At 31.8% G+C, this 27,344-nt stretch overlaps 1 protein-coding gene and 2 long non-coding RNA genes across 18 annotated transcripts in view; 2 read left to right on the forward strand and 1 right to left on the reverse strand.

Moving 5' to 3' along the window:
• enc (R3H domain containing protein encore) overlaps positions 1–27,344 on the reverse strand; it is a 44,527-nt gene that overhangs the window by 5,530 nt on the left and 11,653 nt on the right. For 3 of the 16 annotated variants that reach the window (XM_074125575.1, XM_074125568.1, XM_074125569.1), the window contains exons 3-22: positions 25,548–25,607; positions 22,478–22,554; positions 21,157–21,291; positions 20,788–21,007; positions 19,539–19,683; positions 19,283–19,453; positions 17,589–17,673; positions 14,936–15,043; positions 14,563–14,654; positions 13,409–13,548; positions 13,176–13,297; positions 12,718–12,825; positions 10,267–10,501; positions 4,657–5,024; positions 4,474–4,587; positions 3,249–3,471; positions 1,910–2,009; positions 1,379–1,529; positions 1,030–1,258; positions 86–170 (exon numbers count right to left, since the gene is read on the reverse strand). In XM_074125575.1, the coding sequence (XP_073981676.1) occupies positions 86–170; positions 1,030–1,258; positions 1,379–1,529; positions 1,910–2,009; positions 3,249–3,471; positions 4,474–4,587; positions 4,657–5,024; positions 10,267–10,501; positions 12,718–12,825; positions 13,176–13,297; positions 13,409–13,548; positions 14,563–14,654; positions 14,936–15,043; positions 17,589–17,673; positions 19,283–19,453; positions 19,539–19,683; positions 20,788–21,007; positions 21,157–21,291; positions 22,478–22,554; positions 25,548–25,563 (2,924 nt within the window). In that variant the 5' untranslated portion in view covers positions 25,564–25,607. Of the gene's footprint in view, positions 1–85; positions 171–1,029; positions 1,259–1,378; positions 1,530–1,909; positions 2,010–3,248; positions 3,472–4,473; positions 4,588–4,656; positions 5,025–10,266; positions 10,502–12,717; positions 12,826–13,175; positions 13,298–13,408; positions 13,549–14,562; positions 14,655–14,935; positions 15,044–17,584; positions 17,674–19,282; positions 19,454–19,538; positions 19,684–19,961; positions 20,041–20,120; positions 20,333–20,787; positions 21,008–21,156; positions 21,292–22,477; positions 22,555–25,547; positions 25,608–27,344 lie in introns of those variants that run through there. The other 13 variants (XM_074125573.1, XM_074125574.1, XM_074125572.1 and 10 more) reach the window with 12 other exon arrangements.
• On the forward strand, positions 7,510–9,316 carry LOC141452966 (uncharacterized). The gene is made up of 2 exons (XR_012457707.1): positions 7,510–7,704; positions 9,156–9,316. It is a non-coding gene; the product is annotated as an uncharacterized lncRNA (long non-coding RNA).
• On the forward strand, positions 20,376–21,713 carry LOC141452965 (uncharacterized). The gene is made up of 2 exons (XR_012457706.1): positions 20,376–20,699; positions 21,533–21,713. It is a non-coding gene; the product is annotated as an uncharacterized lncRNA (long non-coding RNA).

The following is a 27,344-nucleotide window of genomic DNA, read 5'->3' on the forward strand; positions in this document are numbered from 1 at the left end:
GACATTTTTATTAATTTTAATTGTATCATAAGAAACTTTCCAGTCCCGCTCCCGACTTACACTTAACAAATATAATCAATATTACCTATGTTTGCGAGTATGTGGTGCTTTCGTAGGAGCTGGGAGGGCAAAAGGAATTCTTCCAGTATTTCCAAGTATCCTTACGTCACCTAAAAATTAATCACATTAATAACCTTTTGCTCAATAGTTTGTTATACTGCCTCTGCCAAAAGAGTAATTATTTGTAAAAAAAAAATCAGAATTAGAAAATAAACAATTTTTTAATAGTTTTTTACACTTTATTTTAATAAATACAAGAACCGTAAACCCACTTAAAAACTAAAATTGTAACAAATTAAACCCAAACAATGAATGTTCATATATCAATTGTTTGTTCGTGAATCACAAAAGCTAAATTAGGCACAACTTAGTTGTGTTAGTCGTTGTTTACCTCTCCTCATAAGAGAGTTATATGCTCATATATTTAAGAGAATGGTGTGAATGGCAATGATGCTTATCCGTTGATGTGAATAGAAATAGAAAAATTAATATCTACTTTTCGTCTCAAAACCTAGGGAATGCGATGCTGTTAAAAACTAGGGAATTCATTTAAATCATCGTTAATTTTAAATAACTCAGATCTTTTGAAACAATCACTTAAAGAAATTCAAGAGGATGCTTTATAAAAACCTAATTTTTTCAATTAATAAGTATGCTCCAAGACTCAAACTAAGGATCGTAGACCTCTTATTCATTAGTCTTGCATTTTCCACTTAGTTGTTGCTGCAGCAACTTTGTTCCTTACTTCATATTTTACCTTGCCATTTTCCTCTACTACCTCAACTTTGTCGTCTATTGTTACGTCAAATATTAATTCTATCTAAGAAAGAACATTGTGCTCGCGAATTTATTTTAAAATTATACTTTTGCTATTACTTAGTAAAAAAAATTTATTGGTTTGGTTTCTATTGTTAAGTGCTGTATGTATATTTGATGTAATGTAGATATAACAAAAATAATTATACAAACCTGGCAGTACACGAAAGCCATAAACAGGAACTGGTTGGATTTTTTCATCAGACGGTCGATCTTTAACAGTTGGAGAAACTGAATATTGTGGTCTTAAAGGAGAACCACATCGTACACCAACATTTAAAGTGGGTTTTCTAAATAATTGGGGTACTGGTAAACTAGATGTAGCTTGAGCATAATGGCTTGGATAACAACTATTGTATACCGCGAACTGTCCACACACACCCTGTAATTGATCACAGACAAAATTATATATGAGTTGTCTTTTCAATATTTTGAAAAGTAGTTTAAAACAAATTTCTACTTTTTGGAGATATCATCTCTAATATGTGCAATTATGGGGCACCTGTGGGGTATGTGGAGGTGTTGGATGAGGACAAGGCTGCTGATACTGGAGGGCAAGAATTGGAGCTGAGCAGTTAGTTATATTAGCGCCATAATACCCAGGACTGGAACCATTAACTGCTCCATTCTGACTGCTACCATTGCTTTGATTTCTTTCCAACAAAAATGGTATTAAAAATAATTAATATACCAATGTTTAAAATCAACAAATTTTCTATATCTGCACATAAAAAAAAACTCCAAATAACTTTTAGAGTTTGAATGAAAATATTAAAGAATAAAAATTATATAACGACTATAGTTGATTATTTTTCAAAATATTGTTGTCATCATCCATCTAACTATTAAATATTATTTTATTTTCTGTTCTTGTGTTAAAAACCTGTTTTTTTTTTTCCTTGAAAAAAGTAATATTGGTCGAGCCTTTGACAATTATAAATTATGGTTAAAAAAACTCTTCTTTTTTTTTGCCCAACCGCAATATTTTGAAAAATAAGAAATAATTTTCAAGGATTTAAAGCGTAAAATTTACCCATTATACGGAGGTGTATAATACATGTGAACTGCTGATGGTGAGTAAGGGATGCATTCTGGAGGGCCAGTGCTTGGATAGCCTGAAGAATAGCAGCTTCCTAAAACAATAAAAACATTAGAGACAACATACACAGGACTCCTCCCAATGCTGCCGTGTTAGTATAGACTGACTAACAAGCGCCCAATTAATTTAATGTACTAATTAGTATAAAAAAAAATACATAAATATCACTTTTCCCTCATAGTGGGATGCCAAATTTTTCTTTTCAGTGAAATGACCATTTTGAGGGCCCAAGAGCCCAAGAAAGTGGTTTTTATAAATGGCTGTTTGCGTGTGTTGTATGACAATACCAGCTCAAAAACAAAATTTCTTAGAAAATTTAAAATTTATATTGTTTTAGTATTCAAAGGGATAGGGTTAGCAAATAAAATCTCCCAATCGCTCTCTTTTTATATTCAACCGTACTTTATATTTTTCACCAATAAGTTTTAACTGAAGTTAAAAAGATTAAACGTTGGGCAAGACAAAATAAAGATTTTATCAAACCGATTATATATGTATGTCACTTGTGCGAACGTGAATCAATTTTGACGGACTCAGATCTCCTTTTTCAATTTCGTCGAAAAAACTCCACTTTGCCAATGGTGTCGTCCCTCTCTCCCCAAACTGCAATCGCAAACAGAACACTGTCAGTCCATATTTCTCCCTCTTAGCCATCATTATTTTCATTATGATTATGTGGGTTCGAGGATAAATAATGTTGAACCTCCCTTTCTCCTCAAAACCAGGCTGTATCGACAATCATTAAGGCCATCAGAATTCCTCAAAAATTTATATACTTTTAGTAAATTAATCAATGCATGATTAATTCAGTGTGGCAATGCGTCACAAAAAACACATTGTTTGGACACTGTCCAAAAACATGGGGTCGAAGGATTCTCTTTGCCTCAACCAATCATCAACTTCTGTTGAATAGGAGCGCAATTAACATTAATCTTAATAAATTTTTTTTCACTCAGAGCCCGTAAGCAGATCCTACTCACAGACAAAGCCGAACGCCTTAGAAGTATCTTTAGTTTACAATTTTGGACTAATAAACTTATTCAATCCTTCAAAATATCTAAAAGCAACCTCCAAGGATTTCCTACACCAGGAAACAATTACTAACCACGCTTGTTACCCTTCTATGTCGGAAGTCATAAATTAAAAACAAGACATTTGTGGGAATTTTTAAACTAATATCGCAAATGTGCAATTGATCCTTCTTTTTTGCGCCTGCGTATACAAAGATATATAAATTAGTACTTTTGGGAGAAGATATACTGCAGCTGTGTACCTGAATGTTCAGAAGAAGTTAGATGAGGCGGCTGCTGAGGAATGACTGGGGCAGGCGGCGCGGGAGGAGGTATAAATGGTTGAGCCGGCGGCGGGCAAGACTGTTGAGGAGGGGGTGGAGGAGGAGCTCCTTGGTATCTGCTCACACCATTGCTTCCCATGGCATTTGGTCCTGTGCTGCTGCCGTTGCTTCCAGCATAGTACACCGGCATTCCAGAATGCGCCTTCAATAAAACATACATGGTCAAAAATCAAATGTTAGCGTCCAATAAAATTACATCCAAATGAAGTTTTTGCATTTATAATTTTCAATAAAAAAAACTGCTGCTGTGAAATATTATAAAACTTTCTCTAACCCCAACTTTCAAATTCATGGAGATAATATCCAGTGGATGTTCGTCAACTTGGAATTTGTGCAACATATTAATGTATAAATAATAGGTGGTAAACTGCAGATATCCCAGAAATAGCGCATTAGAGGGGAAGCCTACTATAAAAACCCTACTATTTCGGAAATACCTACACCTCCCAATCGACCTGAACAAAAAACGTTTCAAGGAAAACTGATTAGTCCTTACATAATTTTTTAGTTTTAATTCAAAAAGTTCAGCTCAAATAGCTCTAAAACAGAAAAAAAAAACAGGACTTTTTTTTTGTACGCCCAAAATGTGCAAATTTAAAGTCTAAAAATCTTTGAGAAAGTTTTAAAAAATTAGTTTCTTAAAGAATATTTTGCATAGGTCTCCTTGCCTAAGAAACTATACTCTTTTTTTCAGCGGCCGTTGGCCACATTGGTCATGTAGACGATTTGAAGTTATATTCGCGCCTTTTTTTCCATTGGCAAAACGTAATTCGAGCGTATGGGGTCGTGTGTTCGGAGTTGCTATATTGCTTTATTATGAGCTCTGCAAGACTACTTCGATGAAATTTTCGAAATAATAAGATTGATTGCTTAATTAATAGTAGAAAGGGAATTTTATTATTAAAAAGTACTTGTCAATAATTAGTACATGACCATTAATGACAGGAAATGAGACGAACTTCAACCATTAAACGGAACTGACATATGTGGCTTAGTCTGATCCGATGAATATTTTAATTGAACAATAAAAGCAACAAGCTGAAGAATAAATAAATTTCAGTAGGTACAGAAAAATACAAATATAATAATGATTAAATTTTTAAAGGAATAGTTATTTATATTAATTTCATGTACTAATACCAACCTGGATATGATGTGGCTGCCAATACATTATTTGCCTGGTATCTGGTTGCCTAGTATTGTCTATATTGAGACCCATCATGTAATTTGACAAGTCGTTAGCTGCTACTCCTCCATCCTTTAATTAATTTTTCATTAGCTTAATTAAATAATATTACAGAATATAATATGCACTTTCAAGAAGTACCTGTATCCTGGGATCATACTGATGATGATAAGGAGGATGTGGAGGCGGTCCTGGTGTAGCTGGCAATGGATATACTACTGGATGATACTGAGGAGGAGGAGGCGGAGGATGGGGTGGCTCTGAAGCTGGATGAACAATAGGCGCTTGCTGATGATATTGATGGGAAGCAGCGGGAGCCGGAAGTGGATGACATAACGCTTGTTGCGTTACTTGAGCTGAAGGAGGAGCTGCTGCACTACCACCTAAATATCCTCCTCCATTCCCACTTCCACCTCCACTCTCATATCCGCTATCTATTACACCTTTACTAATTTCTGCATGCAAGGGTTGACTAGATGCACTCACTGGCACATGATTTTCCATCATATCTGAAATAAAATTTTAAAAAAGGCTATAACATAATTGATATGCAAGTTGGTACAATTTGGGTTTCACCTTAACATCCGATCACAATAAGTATGTTAGGTGTTTCTTAATACTATATCGTTGACATAAATTAGAATTTATAATTATTTTTAGTGAATGTCGTTAGGCCCGCAGATAAATCAACGATTATTTGTTCCATTTCTTAACGGTCCGAAAAATGATTGTAAAACTCACCATTTTCCATCACAGTAGGTAATTTTACATCTAACACTCTCTTAATAAACATCCATTTCATCTTTCCTATTTGATATGTTGGATCTGTATTTGATTATTCAAAGTAAAATTCATTTGTAAAATAATAATTCCACTACCTTGTATAAAGACCAATTATTGCCACAATAAAATAAAAAAAAGGAAAAGTTTTTAAATTTATTAATGAACATGGCACAATTAATAAAAGTTCAACTTAGTAAATTGCTTTTCCATGTTTTACTACAATTTGCAGGGAAATGAAAGACTATGGATACTAGACTAGTACCTTAATAGTTAATTTGTATTACCCTCTAATGTTGAAAACGTTTTTAACAATGGACCATTCTAGGACAACTCTTTTAAGAACCTTTTAATTTTCAAGCATTACCATTTTTAAGATTAGCAGTTCACTATCACACGAGCAAAATTTATAAGAGCACCTAAAATTGAGCTCTCAATCCTAATTTTAAACTAAAGCCTTTTCACACGCACATTTTCATTTTCCTGTAACATTCAAATTAGAATTCTTCCGGGTAATAACCAAGAAAAACATGGATTTTAGACCGTATTTTGGCTAATTGAAGCATCTTCTATGAACCTTTGTGAGTTAAGCGTCGTGTGAGAAAGTCAACTTTTCAAAATATTCTCATATATTCTCTCTTATCAGAGAATATCAACTGTTTTACTTGCGCTTCAATAAGCATAGAAATTTTGTTCAAAAGTTTTGATAACCACTTTCGTTAGTCTCTTTCTTTTATTTCCTCTATGTTTCCTATATTTTATTATTTTCAATATTCAATTTGGTCTAAAACAAGAAAATAACAAGCTCAGAAGTAAAAGTTTACCAATAAAAAAAGTGGTTCGATTTAGCAGGTACTTATATACACACTCACTGTATTCTAGTAAATTAAATGAATTGTTAAAACATATTACAAAATGGAAACTATAACTTTAACAAAACTACTTTTTTCATTTTATAATTGGCAGGTGTCTTTTTTCTAATATATATTAATAGTATCTCTATAAACTGAAATACGATTTTTAGAAATGTTTTGACAATATATCTCAAAAATGAAAAATCGCAAAAAGATGAATTTTAGACTTTAATATGGTCCCAATGTGGGACTCAGCAGTAAGTTAGCGATCAAGATACCTCAATTAACTTGAATGGCTTTTGCAGTTCAATATTTACTGAACCGTACTGTGTAATTTATTACAAAAGAACGATTAATGTTAAAGTGCTGAGTGAACTTCCAACACGGGAGGACCACTGTACAAAATGAATTTTTCATTTTACTGAGCTTCTTAGAAACTACCCGGCTGTGGTTGTTTCTAAACGTCTTATATTTGTACATAAAAATAATAGATTAATATCTATTTAAATAATTTTTCTAAATTCATTTTAAGGAGGCCTGAGTAAAATCCTAAAGACGCTTAAAAGTAGGTTTCCACTAAAATGTCATAAAATTAGGTATCTTAAGTAACATTAGTAATAACTAAATGAATAAATTCGAAATATGAAAGTTCATCTGGACTTTTAGAACCTCAAGCAATGAAATAAGAGAAAGTTAAATGATTGTTCACACAAATTCTTTTTAATTCAAGGTGCGCCAATATCTAAGGTAATTGGCCCCCTCATGCATTGCCCGCATCCATTCGTTTAATTTGACTTAAATCTGGTGGTTGTGCTGGTGTCTCAACAGCCTTTGGATAATGATAAAGCAATCATTGCTTTATTATTAGCTTCGTTTAGCTTATAAAATTGTTAATTTCTAAATATTCTTCATTCTTCCACACTTCGCTATAAATGTTCTGAAAATACTTCCAACACTTTTTGATTCATCACCACTTCTGTCGAGAAATCGTTCACGTTAATTGAAAGATTTCTTAAAAGATTGTTTCACTCCCAAAAACGATCAAATCATTTACTCTAAAACGAAGTCCATCGATTTTCAGGAGATATTGATGGTTTTAAAAGATGAACAAATGGAAGTGGCAAGTTTCCAAACATTTGCCCGAACTGAATGATAGATCATGACAAACTGAATACAATTGGTTTTTACAAATCGGTAGTTGGTTAATTTTTTCCACTCAAGAGTTTCGTAGTTGCTGTTTTTTTTTTCAAATAGCACAAATATAAATCCAGCTTAAGAACAAACAGTTATCTAAAGCAGTTAATTTAATTAATCAGGATGTTAAAAAAGATTACATTCAACTTTTTTGAAATCACTGTTACCAAGTGATTTAAAAAGTCATGTCCCTTTTGTTGGATAAGCCAGTGAATTATTAATATTGTGAAGCCCAACTTTGCTTGACGGAAATTCTGCATAAGATTATTAAATTATAGGAATAGCTATTGTGCAAATTAATTAAAATAAATTTACTTTCGCAACGAAGAAGTAAAGGATATTGTGAGTAAATTTCAAAGAGGTAAGATTATTTGCGTTTGAGTAGAGTGATTTAAAAAAAGAAGAGGTAGCCAAGTAGAGACAAAATTCAACAGTGTATTCTAATGTGCAAGTACCATTGTAAAATTAATGGTTTCTTCCACTTTGTTCCACAGACTCAAGTCAATGTACAGATTTTGAGATCTTAACTTTTTAAATGTTCGTTCATTAACTTGTAAGAAACTTAAAAAAAAAAAAAGATTTGAGGCGAGTCAAAATCTTGAAGTTATTGGCGTCCGGAGTTTTTTTTTAGTGTACTGCCGGCTCCGGACAGTGTTCTCTCGTTACAGACATCACCGGACAGTGAGCTATAAGAAGCTCCTAGGAAGAGAAAATCTAAGGGCCTGCAGCTGGATTCGAACCTGGGATCTCCGCGTGGGAATCCAATACCTAACCGCATACTTAATCCTTTCCCGTAACTTCTTTTCTTATTTTTACTCTTTTGCAAACTTTATTTTTTCTTCGTTTAAGACAAATGATTTTTTTTTTCGTTATTTAATGGCTATTATTTTGTTATTTATATTCCTCTTACCTCTTTACAAACAAATCTTCATCGGTTGAATATATCGCTCACCAGGAAGAATTGACAACCCAAAATTTCTACTCTTTATTTAATTAGATCAATCTTAAACTTGCAACGAATATAACCACAAATTACACAAAAAAGAAGAGAAAATAGAGACATAAAATAAAGCTCAGGTATGTGTTGGTTTGGAAAGAGTCTAATAACTATTTAACACCCTAGAAACTCTAACAACTTCGGATATCTCAATTTCAAAACCTACGCGTTACTTTCGTATTTCTCTCCGTATTCGATGGATGAATAACTTATTTACTGAAAAATCTACTATTTCTAAATATCACCAATGTAGCTTGAAAAATCAAAAATTGAAAAACTCGTATACTTAACTCACATCAACATAAAGCAGCTACCAATTTCTAATTACCATTTTTTCCCCTACCGCGATTCGCTAATCTTTTAGTGTTAGATAGCAACTACTCTTGTTAGATAAATTATAAGCCGTTTCTAATCTCACAAGCTGCTAAATACGTTTATCTCGTAGAGAGATATTTTATTCCCCGATTTTCGATTTCTATAGCAGCCCATTGTCTTAAACGCTTCTCTTTTTCAGCAAGTCTAATAACCGCTCGTGCTAATATCAAAAGAAAAAATCTTGTCTCCCCTGTTTTCATTAACTGAAATGCACCGGCGAGTGTGTATAATTCAAAACATGTAAACTCTTCTGTACGACGCTCAAGTACGTCTTGCTTTCTTTGCTGGGCTGTGATACTACAAACTCACATTTTTTACACGATTAGGTGAAGGTTTGGTAGTTATTTCAGGTCTTATACCAAAATATACTTAGAAACAGCTGAGATTTAAATGACACTTTCCCTGTTGAAGAACGCACCTAAATCGGCCTTATTTTTTAGAATAATTGGCAAATAAAGTGTTTGTGGCACATTTCTTGCGGATGAGCGATAACCAATTACAAAAAGTAAATAAATCTGAAGCATACATTTGATTTGTGCAAATTTAAAAATTATTCTTTGTATATCTAACCAAACAAACAAATAAATACTAGTACATCTAATATGTTATATTCCAATTAAATTTATGAGTGAATTAATATAAATTACATTATTTTTTCTCATAATGATAACTCTTAACAAAAATCCAGTGCAAATTTCATTGTGTAATTATAACTTCTGGCATGATTATGATTTACTAAATAAACAAACAAATAAATGAAAAATGTATTTATATTGACAGACCGATAAAATAGTTTTTAATAGTACAAAAAATATTAATTAAATGTGCTTAATTAAAAATAAAATAAAAATTTATTGATGGGACAAAGTTTTATAAAATTTGAAATATATTGTTGATTTTTCCTTTTAAATACTGTAAAAACACCATAACAATAAATAACCTAAGAAGAAATAGATTTTTATTAAACCTTTTATCGCACACATTCTTGACAAAAACAAACAATTATACTTTTAAATTCATTAATGTTAACGCATTATTTTCTATTTTTGTAGAAACCTTTTTTTATTTATGTGTAATTTTAAAAGTACAAACATTGTCCATAGAGTATGGACGCAGTAGTTGGTTCTTGAAGGACACAATATTCATTACTATAATATTCTAGTTTATGCGGTTCAATTATAGGTGACCAATCAAAATTTGGCTGATTAACTGGTGAAGCCGTGTAGAAGTAAGTAGTGCCCGATTTTTCAATTGAATATACAAAAGAATTGCTAGAAACACTGTTGGTCTGATTTATAACTGATTTAACAAAACCATTTTTTGCTTCATGTTTCGTCTGATTTTGATCAGCGGCCGAATGGCAAGTATTACATGTTAACATGCAAGGGACAGACGTGTTTTCAACAAGGTCGGTTGTATCATATTGAAGATTTGATGTTGATATGTTCACTTCTTGTTGCTTATCTGCCTCTGAACTTCTTTCTTGAATTTCATCAATATTAAAATTAAGCCCATCACCAGGATCACTGCTATGTGGTTCACATAACTCACCATGTTTTTGCTGATGCTGAGGTTGTGGTTGCTGTTGCTGCTGAGGAGGTTGTTGTTGCGGCGGTGGTTGCTGTTGTTGCGTAGGCAGTGCTGAGGACGGGATATTATTTGTTGCAGAAGAGACATGGTGAGCGACCTGCGCCCCCACACTTTCTCCGCTCCCACACACTCTGGGTGGATTCGACGGATCATAATGATAAATACTACCATCCGCATTTGTATATGGCTGGCCCGTCTAAAAAAAAAAAAAAGTAAAATTAATTAATTTATAATAAGGAATTTTATATTTCCTTTTTATAAGATTGAATATTTTCTTAACGCAATGTAGGTAAAATTGTGTTGTGGTAAATGATCTAGACAGATACTCAACGTCACTTATGAATAGTTGAAATTGATGAATTAACAAAGTACTTTCTATTTCTTTTAATTGTCTAGAGGAGTTTTCGCAAATTAAATTTTTATAAACAGCCAAAATTATCTTACTTTGAGTTGTTAAAAATTCCTTAAATTTATCTTTTTTTTAAAAAAAACAAAAAACAAGTAGTCCTCTCACTTTGAAGATTTGTACCATATTTTCATTCCTCTATAATAGCAGGGGTGAGCAAAGTGCGGTTCTTTTAACATTTTCCTGCGGCCAGCGACACAAAACGGCAAATAATAAAAATTGAAATCATAAAATATTTCAAATTTGATGTTAATAAAGTTTGGTAATTTTCGCTGGAACAATTATTGTCCAAATCCAGCGTTCAAATCTTATATCTGTAATCCGCGCTCTTTCTTTGTATGACCACTCACTTTTAGTACGCCACTTTTACATCAGACAAAGCGTGTTATTGCTTCGACGAAAGCTACGGATTTTCGCTTCTTCTCAGTTATTTATTTTATGGTGCAACAGTTGATGTATAAATGAGAATGCAATCACATTATTTTTTTTTCGTCTGTTTTTTTAATTTTTAATAGAAAAAATGATTAAGGAAGATATTAAAGCAATTTCATAGAAGTCCCTAATGCCGTTTTTATGTTGATTTGTTAATAAATTTTATTATAATAAATTAATAATCTGTATTATAAATAAATAAAAACAATTAATAAATAAGAACCCGAAATAAATATAAATTAACCCATTAAAAAAAGAAATATATATATATATACTGCGGCCCTCGGTAATAAACCAATAACCTTATGTCGCCCTTTACAGAAAACGTTTGCCCACCCCTGCTCTTTAGGAATAAATAGAAAGTGGAAATGAGAAGAACAGCCACATACATTTAATTTACACGCATCATATACGCACTTAAATGACACATCACACATTTGCGTAAAAAACTTAGAAGTTGCTTTCTAGGTTTCAACTTTTTTTTGATACTTGAGTCAAAGTATGCATTCCCAGAATTCCCAGTGTTAGAACAAAATTTTGAATATGAATGCGAAAGCAATATTAAACACTAAAATAGTAATAGGAATGAATTTGGCAAAATCTGGTTTCTACTAATTACAGTGCAAGCTTCCCCCGTTAAACAGCTTCTACGGGATGCACCAGAGGCGCTTTGAAAAGTTTTCCCACAAACAGGATTGCAATATCTCACTTTTTAATCTTTCTGAAAGTTTGGCAATGGGATCCATTCCTGAGAACATCTGGGAAAGATGTTAAGAGAACGGACCATAACATCCCAGGGGATGCTCCCCTCCCTTCCCTAGGTCAATTTACGGTATCTCGCGACCCATGCCGAAGTATGGCCTAGAAGAACTGATTCAAAAATGGACTATCCCCCTCAATAAAACTTAACTAATCGGTCTGTATCGATCTCTTTATGTAAACTTCAACCTTGAGCATCAATCACTAGCATCGTAGTGAAGGTACAACATTAAGCCAAACAAGGTGTGTTGCCTCATAACATATTTTTAAATGAATCAATTGGGCCCCTTTGAAATAAGAGTTCTCATTTCTCCTAGATTTTTAAAAATACCCATATATTCGTACTTACTAATAATCAACTAGGCCTGAATTTAGTTTTAAAGTTTAGCATATACCTAAATTGAGCTCTAGCTCCGCATCACTTTCATTTAAATTGTTTAAATTTTGAAGATTAGAGCAGAACGTATACATTTACAAACGACATCATCTGAAAAGTAATAGTGGATTGATATCGTTATTATTAACTATTTGCTTTCTAGGTTTCAATATTGTCAAGCATCTAAATTATAATAAAATATAACATTCTCATAACTACTACTGATAAATCAGATTTTCAAATCAAAACCTAAAAAGCTTGGTGAGATTGAATGAATTCAAACGTATTTAATGATTCTGTTAAGATTTATTGTTATTTCTAGAATGTGTACGTAACAATTAATTAACACTATTCGTTTGTTTAAGTTAGATTAAGTAAAACTGGGAATTGGAAAAAAAACAAGGCGGAGTGGTGGCTAATGCACAGTGATGGGATTTACCTGAGGATGAATGAGCATAGAGCCGGGTGGCACTGAAGCAAGATCAGACACAGCCCAGACTACAGTCTCTGGCTCAGGAGATAGTGCTCCACCACTCTGTCCTGACAGCTACACACCATACAATTGCCAACATAATACTACATTATTTAGAAATAACAGTTATGTTTTTAAATCATTTCAAGATCTGAATCTAATATAGACCATTAATTGAAATAGATACAACATTTACAAGAAGCGTATAATGAGTATTAAAATTATAGTCAACCATTTCGATAAATATCTCAATTTAGTATTTTGTATATGAAAATTCTTATTCCTAAACTAATTTCAATTCTTTGCAGACACTTTCACAATTGACAAAATATTCTGGAATTAATTATTTTTGTAAATAGTACGCATAGGTTTCAGTTTGTAAACACTTCTTTTCAACATTCTTAAGTATTCTAATTTTATAATACCTGAGTATGAAGATTTGGAGTTGCTGTGGGAGATGGGGTAGCGCTTAATGTTGCGTCCGAACGTTGAGATTTATAACCTGAACTAGACGGAGAAATACGTGAAGACATACTGCTTCCAGAATCTGAAGTGTATTTATTTAAAATGATTAAAAAATACGTATACCATTGTTCTCTTTTTTTAAAAGTATATTCGTTCATAAAAAAAAATTAGGAATGAAAATAACTTCACATACCCTGTTTTGTAAGTATCCTGGTTTGTTGAGGAGGATCATACCCACTGAAGCTATGAGATTTTGATACTGAGAGACGAAGTGAATTAGCTTTTAGTGTTTCACCACTTTCATAAGATTCCACTTTGAGAAGCCTTGGGTTTCTAGTACAATATCAGAATATTAAAATATCAGTTAAAGGAATCAATCAAGTTAATAACCCATTTTAATTTTGTCAAAAGTGCCAAGAGGTTTCCAAAGATAATCCAATTTAAAAAAAAAATCTGACATGATCGCAATACTCTTCTTGTAGGGAAAAGAATACGCAAAACAAGATGGGGTATTAATTAAATAAAATCGAAAAAGTGATAATGAAGTACTAATGTAATTTAAGTCCAAATAAAAAAGAATGCCCTTGAGTAAAGAAGTTTATATTATCGCTTAAAACTAAAACTGAAAAGAATCGCAGTAGTTGGTAGAACAGCAAAACAAGGACGATTTGGTTTTAACGTTGAAATTAGATTATGCGTTAGTTCTATCCTCTATAGGGCTTATCTTCTAAAGAAGATATTAACTAAAAAAATATAAGGGATATTTTTGGTTGTATTTGTTTGGTTGAACTTACAATGTTCATCTAGGATTCATATTTAATCTCTGAAACTTTGCGGTTATGGAAAATAACATAAACTCTACTTTCTTTTAATTCTTTCTTATTTCTATTTTTCTGAGAGGCTGGTTGTTTGGCATTAAGATCTTTTTTTGCGCCTCCAAAATTCTATTATTTCTAAAATTGGAAACTTTGCGTTCCATTAAAATTAATTCCAGGTTTTTATGTTCCGTTGTAAATTATGAGAATGAACAAAGAAAGAAGATCTTTCTTGGGAAATGAAATAGTATCCTGAAGATACATAAGCAGGCAATGGAATTGGAGCATCTTAAAAGTTGACACACGGCAGGTGCGTAATTCTAAAAGCAATTCTTGTGCATTGAAGAGAGGGAGAAAATATCTGCTACTTTATTGTTTTTGTACAATTGACTGCGATACTTGCCTGTCTTCGTCAATAATGAAACTCTGAAGAAGCCTGTTGCCTTATTAACGTAGTTTTAAAATAATACAACCCGAAATCTAGTATTTATGGCGATATCACAGAAGCCTGAAGGTTTCAGAAAACTCTCACCTTTCTCTAACAGGGTGCTCACATTGTGTGCATACACCGTCTTCAGTTTCCCAATGAAGTTCGTCCAGGCAGTCCACCATATCACCTTCGCCCTAATGAAAATTTTATTATTAACGAATAAAAGAAAAAAAAATTAACCAATATTTATTAACTTTTTTAAGTAACGACTGGATAGAAAAGTTTGCAACAAAAACGGAAAATCTTTATTCAATGAAAATGAAACTTAATTAATTTTTCGTTAATCTAAAAATCTATCGGATAGAAAGGTTCTGCAAAAAATAAGTATTTGATCAATAATTTCCCAAATATTACAGTGTTCCTTCCCGCTTGTAAAATGAAAGGGGGAAATCATTTGAAAACCGGAAAAACTAACAGAATGTTCACGGTTGAAAATCCTTCGTCTTGCCTTCTCATATTCCTCTTCTCTTTCTTCAAAACTCTTGCTTCTTCTTGAATCACCATTTAGCATGCGTTCTCCTGACTAGAAAATAAAACATTTCTCAGCGGCTGCTTTAATCTTTTTAGTTAAAATAACAGAACTCTCAAAATATTTGGTTAATCTAAGGGAAAACTGAATAAAAGTGCGTTGTGATACTTACTTATAAAGACCGTTTCTAGGGAAACATCAATATATAACAAAAGATTTTAGTCATATTTCGGGCCTTATTTCTTTGGTTCTCAGGTCGGGTAAATAGCAGAAACGAATTAAAAGAGAACCAGTTTAGTATAACAGTACAATAATAACAAGATTCACGCAATAGCTAGTAATGGAGAAGAGCTGTGAAGGCCTGCCTCACTGCAGAGAACATCCCAGGAATGCAAGATAAGTATGTTGAAGAAAACAACAGCAATAATAATAATAATAATAATAATAATAATAATAATAATAATAATAATAATACCAATAAACTAAAGAATTAGGAAATCAATTCAAGATTATGTGATCTACAAAAAAGATTTTTTGCTAAGAATAAACTGGAAGGTGAATCACTACAAGTTGTCAGACATCGCAACTAACAGTGTTGTAAGAGCTTATCCATAGGGCATATTTAAATATGCAACGATTGCAGAATTAACCCTACAAGTAATTGCAATAAAATAAAAACTTCGGAAAAAAAAGATCCCACGCTATAGTTACAATCCAAGCGCTCTGCTGGAGTCAGATGATTACGACTTAACGATGCTAACTGTAAACGCTAGTATGGTTAAGAATACAGCTATTTTTAGGAAGATAAGTAGGCAATAAACTGACACCAGAGCTGAGAATATCTAGGCTTGTAGATTTGGAACTCACATTTATTAAATAATATATTTTGTTTTGTTTTGTGGCCGACATATATTCCACTAACTGCTCTGTATTTCATACCAAGGCCATTGCAACTCTTTAAAATTGGTCTATAGGTGGGCCCAAGTGGACCTACGCCATTAAGAAACATCCAGCGGGTTGATTAGAGCACCCATTAATTCGAGCAACCTCTCTAGTATTGTCTGTTGATTCTTATATAAATTATACATTATCTTATTATTTCCATTTCGAAATATTAGAAACATAATTAAATTAAATATCGAACAATGAGATTTATCCAGTGATCGAAAATTATAGGCTATCATTAATTTTTATTTACTAAGAGTCAAATCGATCTAAAGATTGGTTGCGCCAAGCCGGATCATCAATTTAAAAATCTTACAAAAATATAGACTGCCGGATATTGCTTCAGCGTATACAAACAAAGAACCAGTTTGTTTTTTTATAATTGTCAGCTATTTTGCAAATAATTTTGGGGGAAAAAAACGAATTCCCACGCTATCCTAGTTCGAATGGCTAAGTATGGGGATATGAACACCTTCAAAGGCACAAGAAAAAATAATAATAATACGAGTAATAATAATTTGGGAGTAGTCACTTAGATATCGGGCATTCTCACACATTACTATGGGACTGACTATTACTGGGCAGCATTTTCAGAATGCGGTTGGACTTCTTAATACCAGAACTAGCTACAAGGTGACGCACGCTTTACTATATAACGAAAAGCACAAGGAATTATTCTTTTCAAATATTGAGGCTCAGTTAAAAAAAAGATATCTATTTTAAAAAACAATTTATAATAATAAAAATAAAAAATGAAACTGTGTGCCATATTATCTGAATATGAAGGTAAAAATTTGAAAAATTTTCTCCACGGTGTGCTATCGCTCTCTCAGCGAGTGTATTTACAAATGCATAACAAAATGGCCAAGATAATGCTACGCGAACTTGCCTAAATCGTATACTCGTCCGAATGCCCCAATGGGGGGAAGGTTAAATAAATCCAGTCACAATCCATACTCAAATACAGATACAAATACAGTTCCTCAGGCCGCCATGTTTCCGTTATTCCGGCAAATTTGCCGAACAAAGTAATAATGATAATAAGAGGGACTGAATTCACTCAAGAAGTTATTTCACTTATTCCCATACGAAAAGATTCCAGCCACGAGTCCAGCTCTGCCTGCCCTTAGATTTTTCTTTTCATGCGGAACAGCATACTGTTTGGAGATGGACAGTTGTCTAAAACGAGAGTAAACTATTCGGAAGTAGATAATGCAAAAAAAAAGGCTCCGGGCGGGCCCTAATGACCCCACTTGATGAATTAATAAAAAAGTAAAAATTAATAGTTATAGTAAAAAAAAATCTCTCTTATTAACAAATTTAATAAACATTTGAAAAGCAACATTACGCTACGATCGTTCAAAATATACTAACCATGTAATATAATGTCTTTTAAAAAGAGAAAAATAAGCAAATGAAAATATTATATAATCCTTGCAAAAATTTAATAATTTTAGGTGAAACGTAGAGAACATGCGAGAACGTAATTTGCAGTAATATACAATCACTTCGACCGAATGAAACTTATCAAATAAGGGGTAGTTTTTCCCTTAAATAAGTATGTGATAGAACAAATTTAATATAAGTTAAAAAAAGTATTGAAACTTATAAATAATATCATCTAAATAAAAAGAATAATTTCTCAAAAACTTGCCTTAAAAGACCCTGTTTCGTCAAATGAAGAGGAATCTCTTTTCAATATAGAACGTCTAGGTTCTTCAGGTAAAAGCAAATCGTCCCTTAAAAAACAAAAACAAAAGTTGATCTATGTTATCTATTTAAATAGTAAATTTTTTAAATATAATTTGTTACAACCTCAATTAAATTCTCAAAGTTTAAAAAATTAACATCTTTAAAAAAAAACTTCTATATTCTAAAAAAGAAAAGTCTCAATAAACATTAAATTTCGTTTCCTAGAATTTAAAATTATTTTCGTAAATTGAATAACAGTTGTTCATTTTACTGTAACACTACTAGTTCCTTCCTTCTAGTATTAGTTTGGTTTCTGGGAGCTACCAATACTACTTCAGAGTTACGCCTTACGTTAAACTCCCTTATTCAATATTAAAACATCTGCCTAGCTGGTATCCAAAACAGGCATCTTGCGATAGAGAACATACCTTATGTAGCGAACCACAAAGTTCCAGCTGAGTTCATAATCCAGCAATGTCTCGACGTTATTAGGCTGCTAATAATCCAGCACTGTTCTGCTGGCCTAACTCTTTCTTTGCTGCTCCAACCGACCACAGAACAAAAAAATGGAACAGCATCTTCCCAAATACCAGCAGGGAAGAGGAAATTCTCAACTTAAGGTAAGCATTATTTTTAGATGCCTACTCCTTAGAAGAACCACGTCTACTTAATAAGTGACGAACTTTGAAGACGACTTCCCCACTCTCTGTCGAAGTTTCCGTTTAAAGTCTTTCCTATTTAAAGGCCTTTTTGTTCAGCAATCTACGTCGACTGCCAGATTAAGAAGGTGTTGCGTCTCTCTTCTCTTGCATTAGTTCCCCCAAACTTCAGCCTTGCATAGAACATCATCAAACCAAGATGTTTGGCTGCTTAATCACCTCTCGAATAACGAGGGTGTATTCCAAGAGTGGAGTGGATTACCGCTATCTCTGTTTGAGACGGAATCAACGAAAGTCCATGCTCTGACATCCATACCCTTGCTGCATTACTCATAATCTTGTTAAACTTCATCGCGTCTTCTCAATGTCGCTGAAAGCCTTTAACACTCTTCTTGGAGGAGGCACTTTTTGTCAAAGCAAATTGTCAAAAGCCATTTTCCAGTGGTCTAGGTTTTATTGGTTCCTTGATCAACCGCAAACCAGTTTCTAATAGTTTGATTCTTCATTGAAAATTTAAATTAGTAGTAAATAATTACACGTAATGCTCCATACAATCACAAACCAGTTCGAGAATTTGTTGGAAAGAACGAATTTGTCATTAACATACTAGCTCCTGGAGGGTAATAAACAACATGACGGAATTTTTCTTGGTAACAGATGTTCATACTAAACTTTCAACTAAATAAAATAACAACTGACAAATATATGTCAGAAGGCAGTTTTGTACATCAATAAAAGTGGTTTAAAAAATTTGTATAAATACGTATATTTTTTTCAGTCATTTTCCTAAATACAAAAATTGGTTTTCCCTCAAGTTTAAAAAGTTTTGAAAGGAAATAATATACTATGCACTAATCACCTTCTTTACCCAGTAACAAAGATGTTAACTTTTAAAATTTAATACAGTCATTTTCAGCAATTTTGTGCATCAGCGTTCTAGGCATTTCTAGCGACGTTTTTATGAAGTTTTAACTTGTACTACTATTTATGTAAATACCTGACAAAATCTCGGAATCTAGTCTCTGGAATACGTGTTGCTTTAGTGGTATTAACAATGACTGAAACGCCCGATGTATCGACATTATGCTCCATACTAAAGTAAGCAGCAACCCTGTGCACCAGCATTCTCTGATAAGATGACATCTGAGCAAACTTGTGTACTGTGCGTCTAACAATAAACAAAAATAATAACCAATATATTTATTTCTTTAAAGGAATAAAAAAATAAATACAATGTAAAGTAGATTACGTACTTGGGATCTTTTGCTAGTGATACAAGATCATTTTCAATTTTCAAGAGTAGCATGCGATCTTTATGATTCCTGTTGAGAGTATCAACTATAAACTGATGTAAGTCTACCTGATTGCTACCATCATACTGCTGCTCCCTGCTGTTCCCTATCAAACAAAATACTGTTAGGTAATACTAACATTTATCATCACTAATTAATGCTCTAACTGGTGCGAGGATGACAGTTAAATAGAATCTGAAAAACCAAACAATATCATTAGGACAGGGAGATTCAATATTGAAAAGGTATTTTAAGGCAGTTTAGTGATACGAGTACTGTTCAAGAAAAATATTATCATTACCGGACAATAGTAAGTAATCTTTGTTTAATTATATAATACAAAGTACAATACATTAAATTAATTGTTTTTAAATTGATACTAACAAATAATTAATGAATTCTGGCTTGGCTGGCGTGACTCCATTAAGATATTCGCACAATTAAATCTTTAGGAAACCATAAACAAGGCATTTATTAAACAGAACCGCATTTAGCCTAAAATTTATATTAGAATAAATTTGAGTATTTATTTAATTTATTTACCTTTTTTTGGTATTTGTAAGTTTTCCAAATCAATAGCAGTAACATTTTATTCAAAAACTTCATAAGAGTTTTTTTTTAAGACAAAACAATCTATTAAAAAATTAAAAGGAAATAAACGGCACCTCTAGGTTGAGATTTTCTCCTAAATACCATGTAATTAACTAAAACCAGGTTTTAACATTAACTCGTCCTTCATTGATAGACCAGCATATAAAAAAATTCAACTGTTACATATTTCGAAAGTCATATGTTACATTATACATTTTTATTTTATTCAATTAAATTACTTCAAAAAGATAACCCATATCCTTAATAACGCTCTAAATTAAAAATTAGAACATACTTTAATCTAAGAAGAGCTGAATTAAATGCAAAATATAACAGGGCAAATAATTAGTAAAAATTATGCCTTAAACAGGAGGTTTTAATTCATTATTTAGCTGCCCTGGAATCAGTCGTTGTAAACAGGATATAATTCTACAATTTGGACTTTATACATACACTTTCAAGAACTATAATGTACTTTAGACGGGGGATGGAGAGAGAGACTGCTACCACGTAGTACGTGCATGGCTGCAGGTATGTTGTGATGTAGTACTATAATAAGAGAACGTTCATTTGAAAAAGTTTACATTTATCCTAGGATTCAAACGAAGTTGAAAATTACCTCTTGAAAGTGATGGATGCTCCCAAGTTTCGGAAGAGGATCCTTCCCGTCTCAATTTATGTCTTCTATTACTTGTGCTTTGTTGTTGCGGTGGTTGGGGAAGTTGCTCACTTGAGGTAGACAAAGAAAGATTGCATTGGTCCTGATGAGGATCGGGAGGCGGGGAAGTCTCCTCGCGGACAGCATGACTTCTCACCAATAATTTGACTTTGTTCTGAGACTAATAAATTAAACCTTCAGTTAACTAAATGACATACTCTAGACGATTGAGACAAAAACAGTTAGATAAATTGTAATTTAGAATATATTTCGTATTTCCTAAATTTAAATTCAAAAGTATTCGGTAAAAAGTTAAAATGTGCAACATACTCTAGATCTGTGAAGTGTGTTATTATTTAGTGGCAGAGAAGATTGATCTTCACTAGATTTTGAATTAGGAACTTCTGAAGCGCACTGAGAATTTTCCTCATAAGCTTCCAAATCATTTTCTTCATGAATTCCCTCCTGAAAAAAAATTATTGTTAAACTCTTTATTTTTGCTGTCATGCGCTTCAAGGACTAAAGAGAAATAGTTTCGATTATGTAAGCGAAAATTGTGTTTCAAAACTTCACTTGAAGTCGTTTGGAAGAAAACATCTAAAACATGTAAAATACTGTTCAAAATCATAAAATTTGTCCTTTCATGTGATTTACAGAAATTAAAAACGGTAATAATTATACTGCTGTGGATTATTTCTACTTTCAGGAGCCTCTTACAGTTTACTTTCTTGTGATGGACAGTGTTACTTGTAAAGAGAAAATATAAGCCAGAAGTCGGCAGCAAGCTGGAAAAGACTCCAGCTCCAATGACCTAACATGTCGCGTCTAAAACTGTAAATAGTATTAAGAAAAAGGCGATGCGCAATATAATATATAAATATATCTGATTCCAGTTACTATTGTATAATTATACTTACTATGATTCTGAACTATTTAACTGAGGGGCCAAGACCAGAAAAAAAAAAATAGCGATCGTGTCCCGGGTAGACAGAAGATCTATCAAGAGCGCACACTAACTAACCGGAATACGAGAATGGTGCTTCAGTTTTTAAGATATGATTTTCCTCTTACTAAGAATATTTGATTACATTTGGTAAAAACAAAATGTAATGAGAAATGGTGCCCTAGAAGAGCTCTAATTAACAGAAGGTTGAACAAAATCCATTAAAATAAATTTTCTAGGAAATTTTTTTTCTAATATAACTCTAGAACTGATGGTAATATCAAATACACTAAAAGTGAATGGTTATTGCCTTTTTTCCACGTGAATATCAACCACATGCAAAAAAGAAAAAAAATTGTTTTTCAGATTTTGTTCGAAAACTTCACACAAGCAATTTAAAGCTTGTGTCATACAGATTATACAATAAATTTCGAACTACGTTGCTATTTATTTCGTTGAGTTATTTGTTTTCCCAATAATCCCCATATTGTTTTATACTCTGGGGATTCTAAAAGCATTCAATTCCGGTGAGAGTGATAATTCATTTTGGTAAATCTGATGTGAAACTACAATTCCTGCGCACAAGAGAAGGAAAAAAAGCAAATTAATGTTACCAGTTCTAAAGTTTTTTTAAAAATCCTTATTACCTTCGTAAAACTTGACTAATAAACACTTATATTCTATTGAATACCACATAAATTTGCTAACCTGCTTAGAAAGTGATCTCTGTGTTCTTACGGTCCTTTCCATTGCTTTAGTCCCGTTCTGTACAACTATACTTGGAACTGTTACAATTAAAATAAAATAGAATTAATATTATAATAAAGAAATTAGATATAAGTACTAAAAACTAATAATTGAAGAAAATGAATGTAGCAATAACAATATGAAGTTTAAATTATGAAACTAACTAACATTCAGCGAGATTTTAGTTTCTAATTTCGTGTAGACTTATTTGATTAATTTGAAATTTATTTATTTTAATTTAAATATTAATTTTCTTATGAACGGAAAGGTACAGTCGAAGGCTATTCCAAAGTCTTTCAAGCATTCTCGTGCAAAGCTAATTGCTTAATTCATTTTAAGCAAGCATTATTTCCAAAAAATATTAAATTGAAATTCTTCTTCAAATCACTCGACATTCATTTTGTCAGTCATTTTAATAAAAAGAGATGAATTAACATTATAAGCTATACCTGAAAACAAATATTAATAGTTAGACGTAAATCGATTTTTTTCTGGTTCTTATACAAAAAGGGGGAGTAAAAATGAAACTTAAAATACAAAAAGAAAATCTAAATATCTGACTGTTTCTCGCGTAATTAAAATAATGCCTCTTTAAAACTATACCACGTCGGAGAACATATGTAAACTATAATTTTCTTATATCAGAAATGTATTGAAGTCTTAGTTGAAAAACGAGGCAATACCGAAAAACAATATTTGATCGCAATCTGCATCTTTTATTTTTTCTTTCTCATACATTCTTCGAATACTTAAATTCAATTTCAAAAGTAAAATATTCACGCAAAACGTTTGATGCAGAGAACCAAGATGACTTACTAAAATAAAAATAGTGGCATAAAGTTTATAAGAATAATTTAAATTTAAATGTTCAAAATTATAATTACTTTATTTATGGGCATTTTATACTATTCAACAATTGAAGCAGCACTTAAAAGTAATTGTCAAATAGATGTTTGCAACAAATGTGGAAATCAAATATGTTTAGATGTCTAGATAATCCGAAAAACTAATTAAAAGTTGATTAATGTTCAAAATATTTCCACTTAAAAGAATAATATAATAAGAAAAAAAAATCTAAAAATGTGAAGTCTTCTAACATTGCTACCGCTGATTATATTGATTAATCAGTTTGGTGAAGAGAACTCGATTTCAACAATATTTCCATCCCGTGTCAGCAAGTTGTAGCATTGTTTATTAATTTTCATAATAGATCACCTCATAGTAAATGTGAAAAATTGTTAAAATACGTTTGAGAAATATTCAAAAAATAAAGAGAAATCAAACAGGAGAAACGATAATAACTCAGCAATTTTCTGAAAAAGTTAGGCATGCGTTCTGACGCTTGTTTCAATCATTTATACGTAATCAACTTTTATCTTCATCAGTTTCTCTCTGCCTCTGGATAGCTTTATAAACCAGAGATAGAACATGTTTCCGAAAGAGGCTTAAAAAAAGATATGGCATCAAACCTCAACATCTTGATTGCAATCACGTTATTTTTAGAGACACCAGTATACCTTTGGTAAAGGCAAGTGTTTTCTCCACAGTTCTTAAAGGTTTTCAGAGATCATAACTCTCGTCTTTTGAATAAGACATTTTTCAACCAGCAATTCTTGAAATTAAAAGTGAACACGACTACCCATAAATCTTTAGCAGCCGCACCCATTTCTTTTCGTCCAAACGTCTATACTAACGACAATAATGAGTCTTTCTCAGATAGTGGACTCTCATCCATTTCACTTGTCGCCTGTATACTATATCTAAATATTAATTTGTGCGTTCCTTTACTCATTTATTTGGCTTTCTCATCATTTCCAATCAAAACCTTCTCTAGAAGGAAATTGGCCACAGGAATTTCATGCTGATCAATCGTCATCCCACACTTTTAACCTTCTCTTGAGTTTATAAACCTTGAGCTGGGCTCAAAATTTTTCAGACAATTAAAAACAGAAAGAAAACTAATGAAACTGTAAACAAATTTATGATATCTTGTTTTGAATCCACATTTCCTAAATTCCCGATCATTTCCTACACCATTTTCCCGATCTTCCTACTCAACAACTAATGTTTAAGGAAAATTAATTTCTAAATTGTTTTATTTTCACTCTTCTATGCATCCACAAACACGGCTTTACAAAATTTATATCATTGGGCGATTGATCTTTTAAATTGCACAGTCATTTGTTCCTCACTCAGACATCAAGATATTTTTAACATAATACTTATTTTTTGACAAATAAAGAAATGTTTATGAAATCTTAGTCTCAGATATCGTAAAAGAAATTATTAAATACACTGAATTCTACGGAGTTGAAAGTTTTTTTTGGAGGGTGCCACTTCAATTGCTGGAAATACTCTATGAGATTACTTTGTCAGAAAGCTTTGCCAAAAGCCAGCCAGATGGCTAAGGAAAGAATTAAAACAGTTGTCACCTTTAGAAATCAACTAAGTGTATGCAGTAGCAAAAGAAGGCTTACGATGAAGTAAAATAGTAACTCTGCATAAATAACTTTATATTACAGTTAAAAGAGAGAACTACTATAAAGTATGTACAAAAAATAAAAATAAATTTTAATTTTTTTATCTCAAAATGGACACATCACAAGATAAAAAATACAAAAGTTATTATAAAAAAAAAAGTGTTGAGAAATGCCTGGCAACTGTTCATGAAACTAGTGATACATTTCATGCGTTATAAGAAGGAAAATATCTACAAGTGAGATTATATAAATATATAAAGACTTATAAAAAGCTCAAATCAGTATTTTTAAAGAAGAAAAAGAGAGAAAGAAAGAAGAGATCTGATTTTAATATATAATTAGCTTTTAATATTGATTAATATATACACATTTAAAAGTTTTCATTATTCAGAACAAAGCTATTTAATCAATATAGAAAATAATTCAGAGAGAAACAGGGAAGCTATGAAAAATAGTGCACTTTCTATTAGGAATTGCAAGACTGGATATAGTTTCGAACATTACTTTATTATTTATGATTTTCATTATTTCTTTTTTTAAAAGTTACTCACTCTCCAATTTAGCCATTTCGGTCGTACACTTACATGGAGAGATAGTCAATCACCTGCAATCTAATAACATTTGATACTTCTATTAGCCAAATAAAAATAAAATGTTGAAAATAATTTAAAATTTATTTTTAAAAAATTGAAAAATAAATAAAACAATATCACTGGCGATTAGTTAAAATTAGCATCTTTTCATATCATTTTAAAAGAAAACTATTCATCGTATCTGATTTTTTTATTCATATTTAATACAAAAAAATTTAAATTAAAAGGGAGGAATGGAAGCTGAAAATGAACACTATTAGAATTTTAATATTCATATTGTCTGAGCTAACCAATCTTAATATCAATACATTTTGATTGTTTAAAAACGAAAACAGCAAATCATATAAATAATAACAGAAAAATGTAGGTTACAGTTAAGATATCTCAATGTAAGCAACAAGAGACCAAAAATTAGGCTATGTCTTCAGATCATTTATTAATATTTTTTTCTAAAACAATACAGATTAACGATTTAATGATAGCAGTTTAAATTCTAGTTAGGTATGGTATTATTTTCATTGATGAAAGAACATGAGTTTTTAATAACTATTGTGAAAACTTTCACAATTAAAGTTTCTGTAACAATTTTTCTCATTTAAGATAAAAATTATAAAATTTCTGAAAGTCAAGAGGCAGTATACTGCAAGTGTTTGTATTAATGAATGTCTCGAATAAAATACGATCTTTTTGAAAACTGCTTCTAATCAATTATTCAAGGAGAGAGGATATTAAATAGCAAAATCAAAATTTATTGAAATTTATTTCCTAAAATGATTTCAAAATTACTGAAGAAAAAGTAAAAAATAGGGTGAACTGATCAATGTTACATTAACATTAAAACATTAAAAAATGGTACAAAAAATTGTGAAATTTATTCAGATCAGCGGATTTATAGCTGAAAATGGCTTTGTGAACTTCCAAAACCTAGATAATGGTAGAAAGAGGTAAGATTGTCAAAGTTCAAGGACTAAAAAAAAGGCTTCCTGGTCTTCGACAATCGGCGGGGGACCTAATCTCATCCATGTTCTTTTAAAATATTAAAGACAATAGTTGTTATCAAAAATATTAATTACTAAAAGCCGGTATCAAACATAAGACAAGTCATCATCTCAGATTGGCGAACCGCGCCTCTAAAAGCATATCTATTGGTACGTAATTTGAATCCAGTTCCTTTTTACTCTCTCTCTATTTTTTTTTTTTTTTACTCCAGCGACAATTCACAATTTTCGCTGTACAGATGGACTTTATTTACCACACAAGGAAGTTTGCTGTAAACTCAGTTCGCTTTACGTTTAGTGATCGGTGATCGGATTTAAACGTAACGTTTACTCTATGTAACAAAATATTTTTATTTTAATATTAGTAGTATCAATGTAAGGAATGTAAACAAACAAGAAATGGCATTTCAAGTTAAAAGCTTAAGAAGAGATATTCCAAAGGATGTTGTCACAACTGCAACAAAAAAAAACACTTAAAAAAAAAACTGTACTAATTTGACGTTTAAAAGTTTTGGTTCTTCTAGAGTGGAACTGTGATAGAATTTGTACACCACTGTATAGAACAATGGTACCAATCGTAAGTAATTTCGCCTATAGTGAGTGTTTATAAACACTTGAGAGGGGAAAGTGAATTACAAGATTGTTCCGGAGCAATTGCTGACAAATTTGGGTGATAAGCCTTAGTAACAGTTGTACATAAAAGCCCTACATATTTTTTCAAAAGACAAAAATTAAATTGGGCAAGGTAAAAAAATAA

The sequence above is a fragment of the Rhodnius prolixus genome, unplaced genomic scaffold (genome assembly GCF_049639745.1).
Source record: "Rhodnius prolixus isolate KJV_2025 unplaced genomic scaffold, Rpr scaffold_3, whole genome shotgun sequence".
NCBI classification, from domain to species: domain Eukaryota; kingdom Metazoa; phylum Arthropoda; class Insecta; order Hemiptera; family Reduviidae; genus Rhodnius; species Rhodnius prolixus.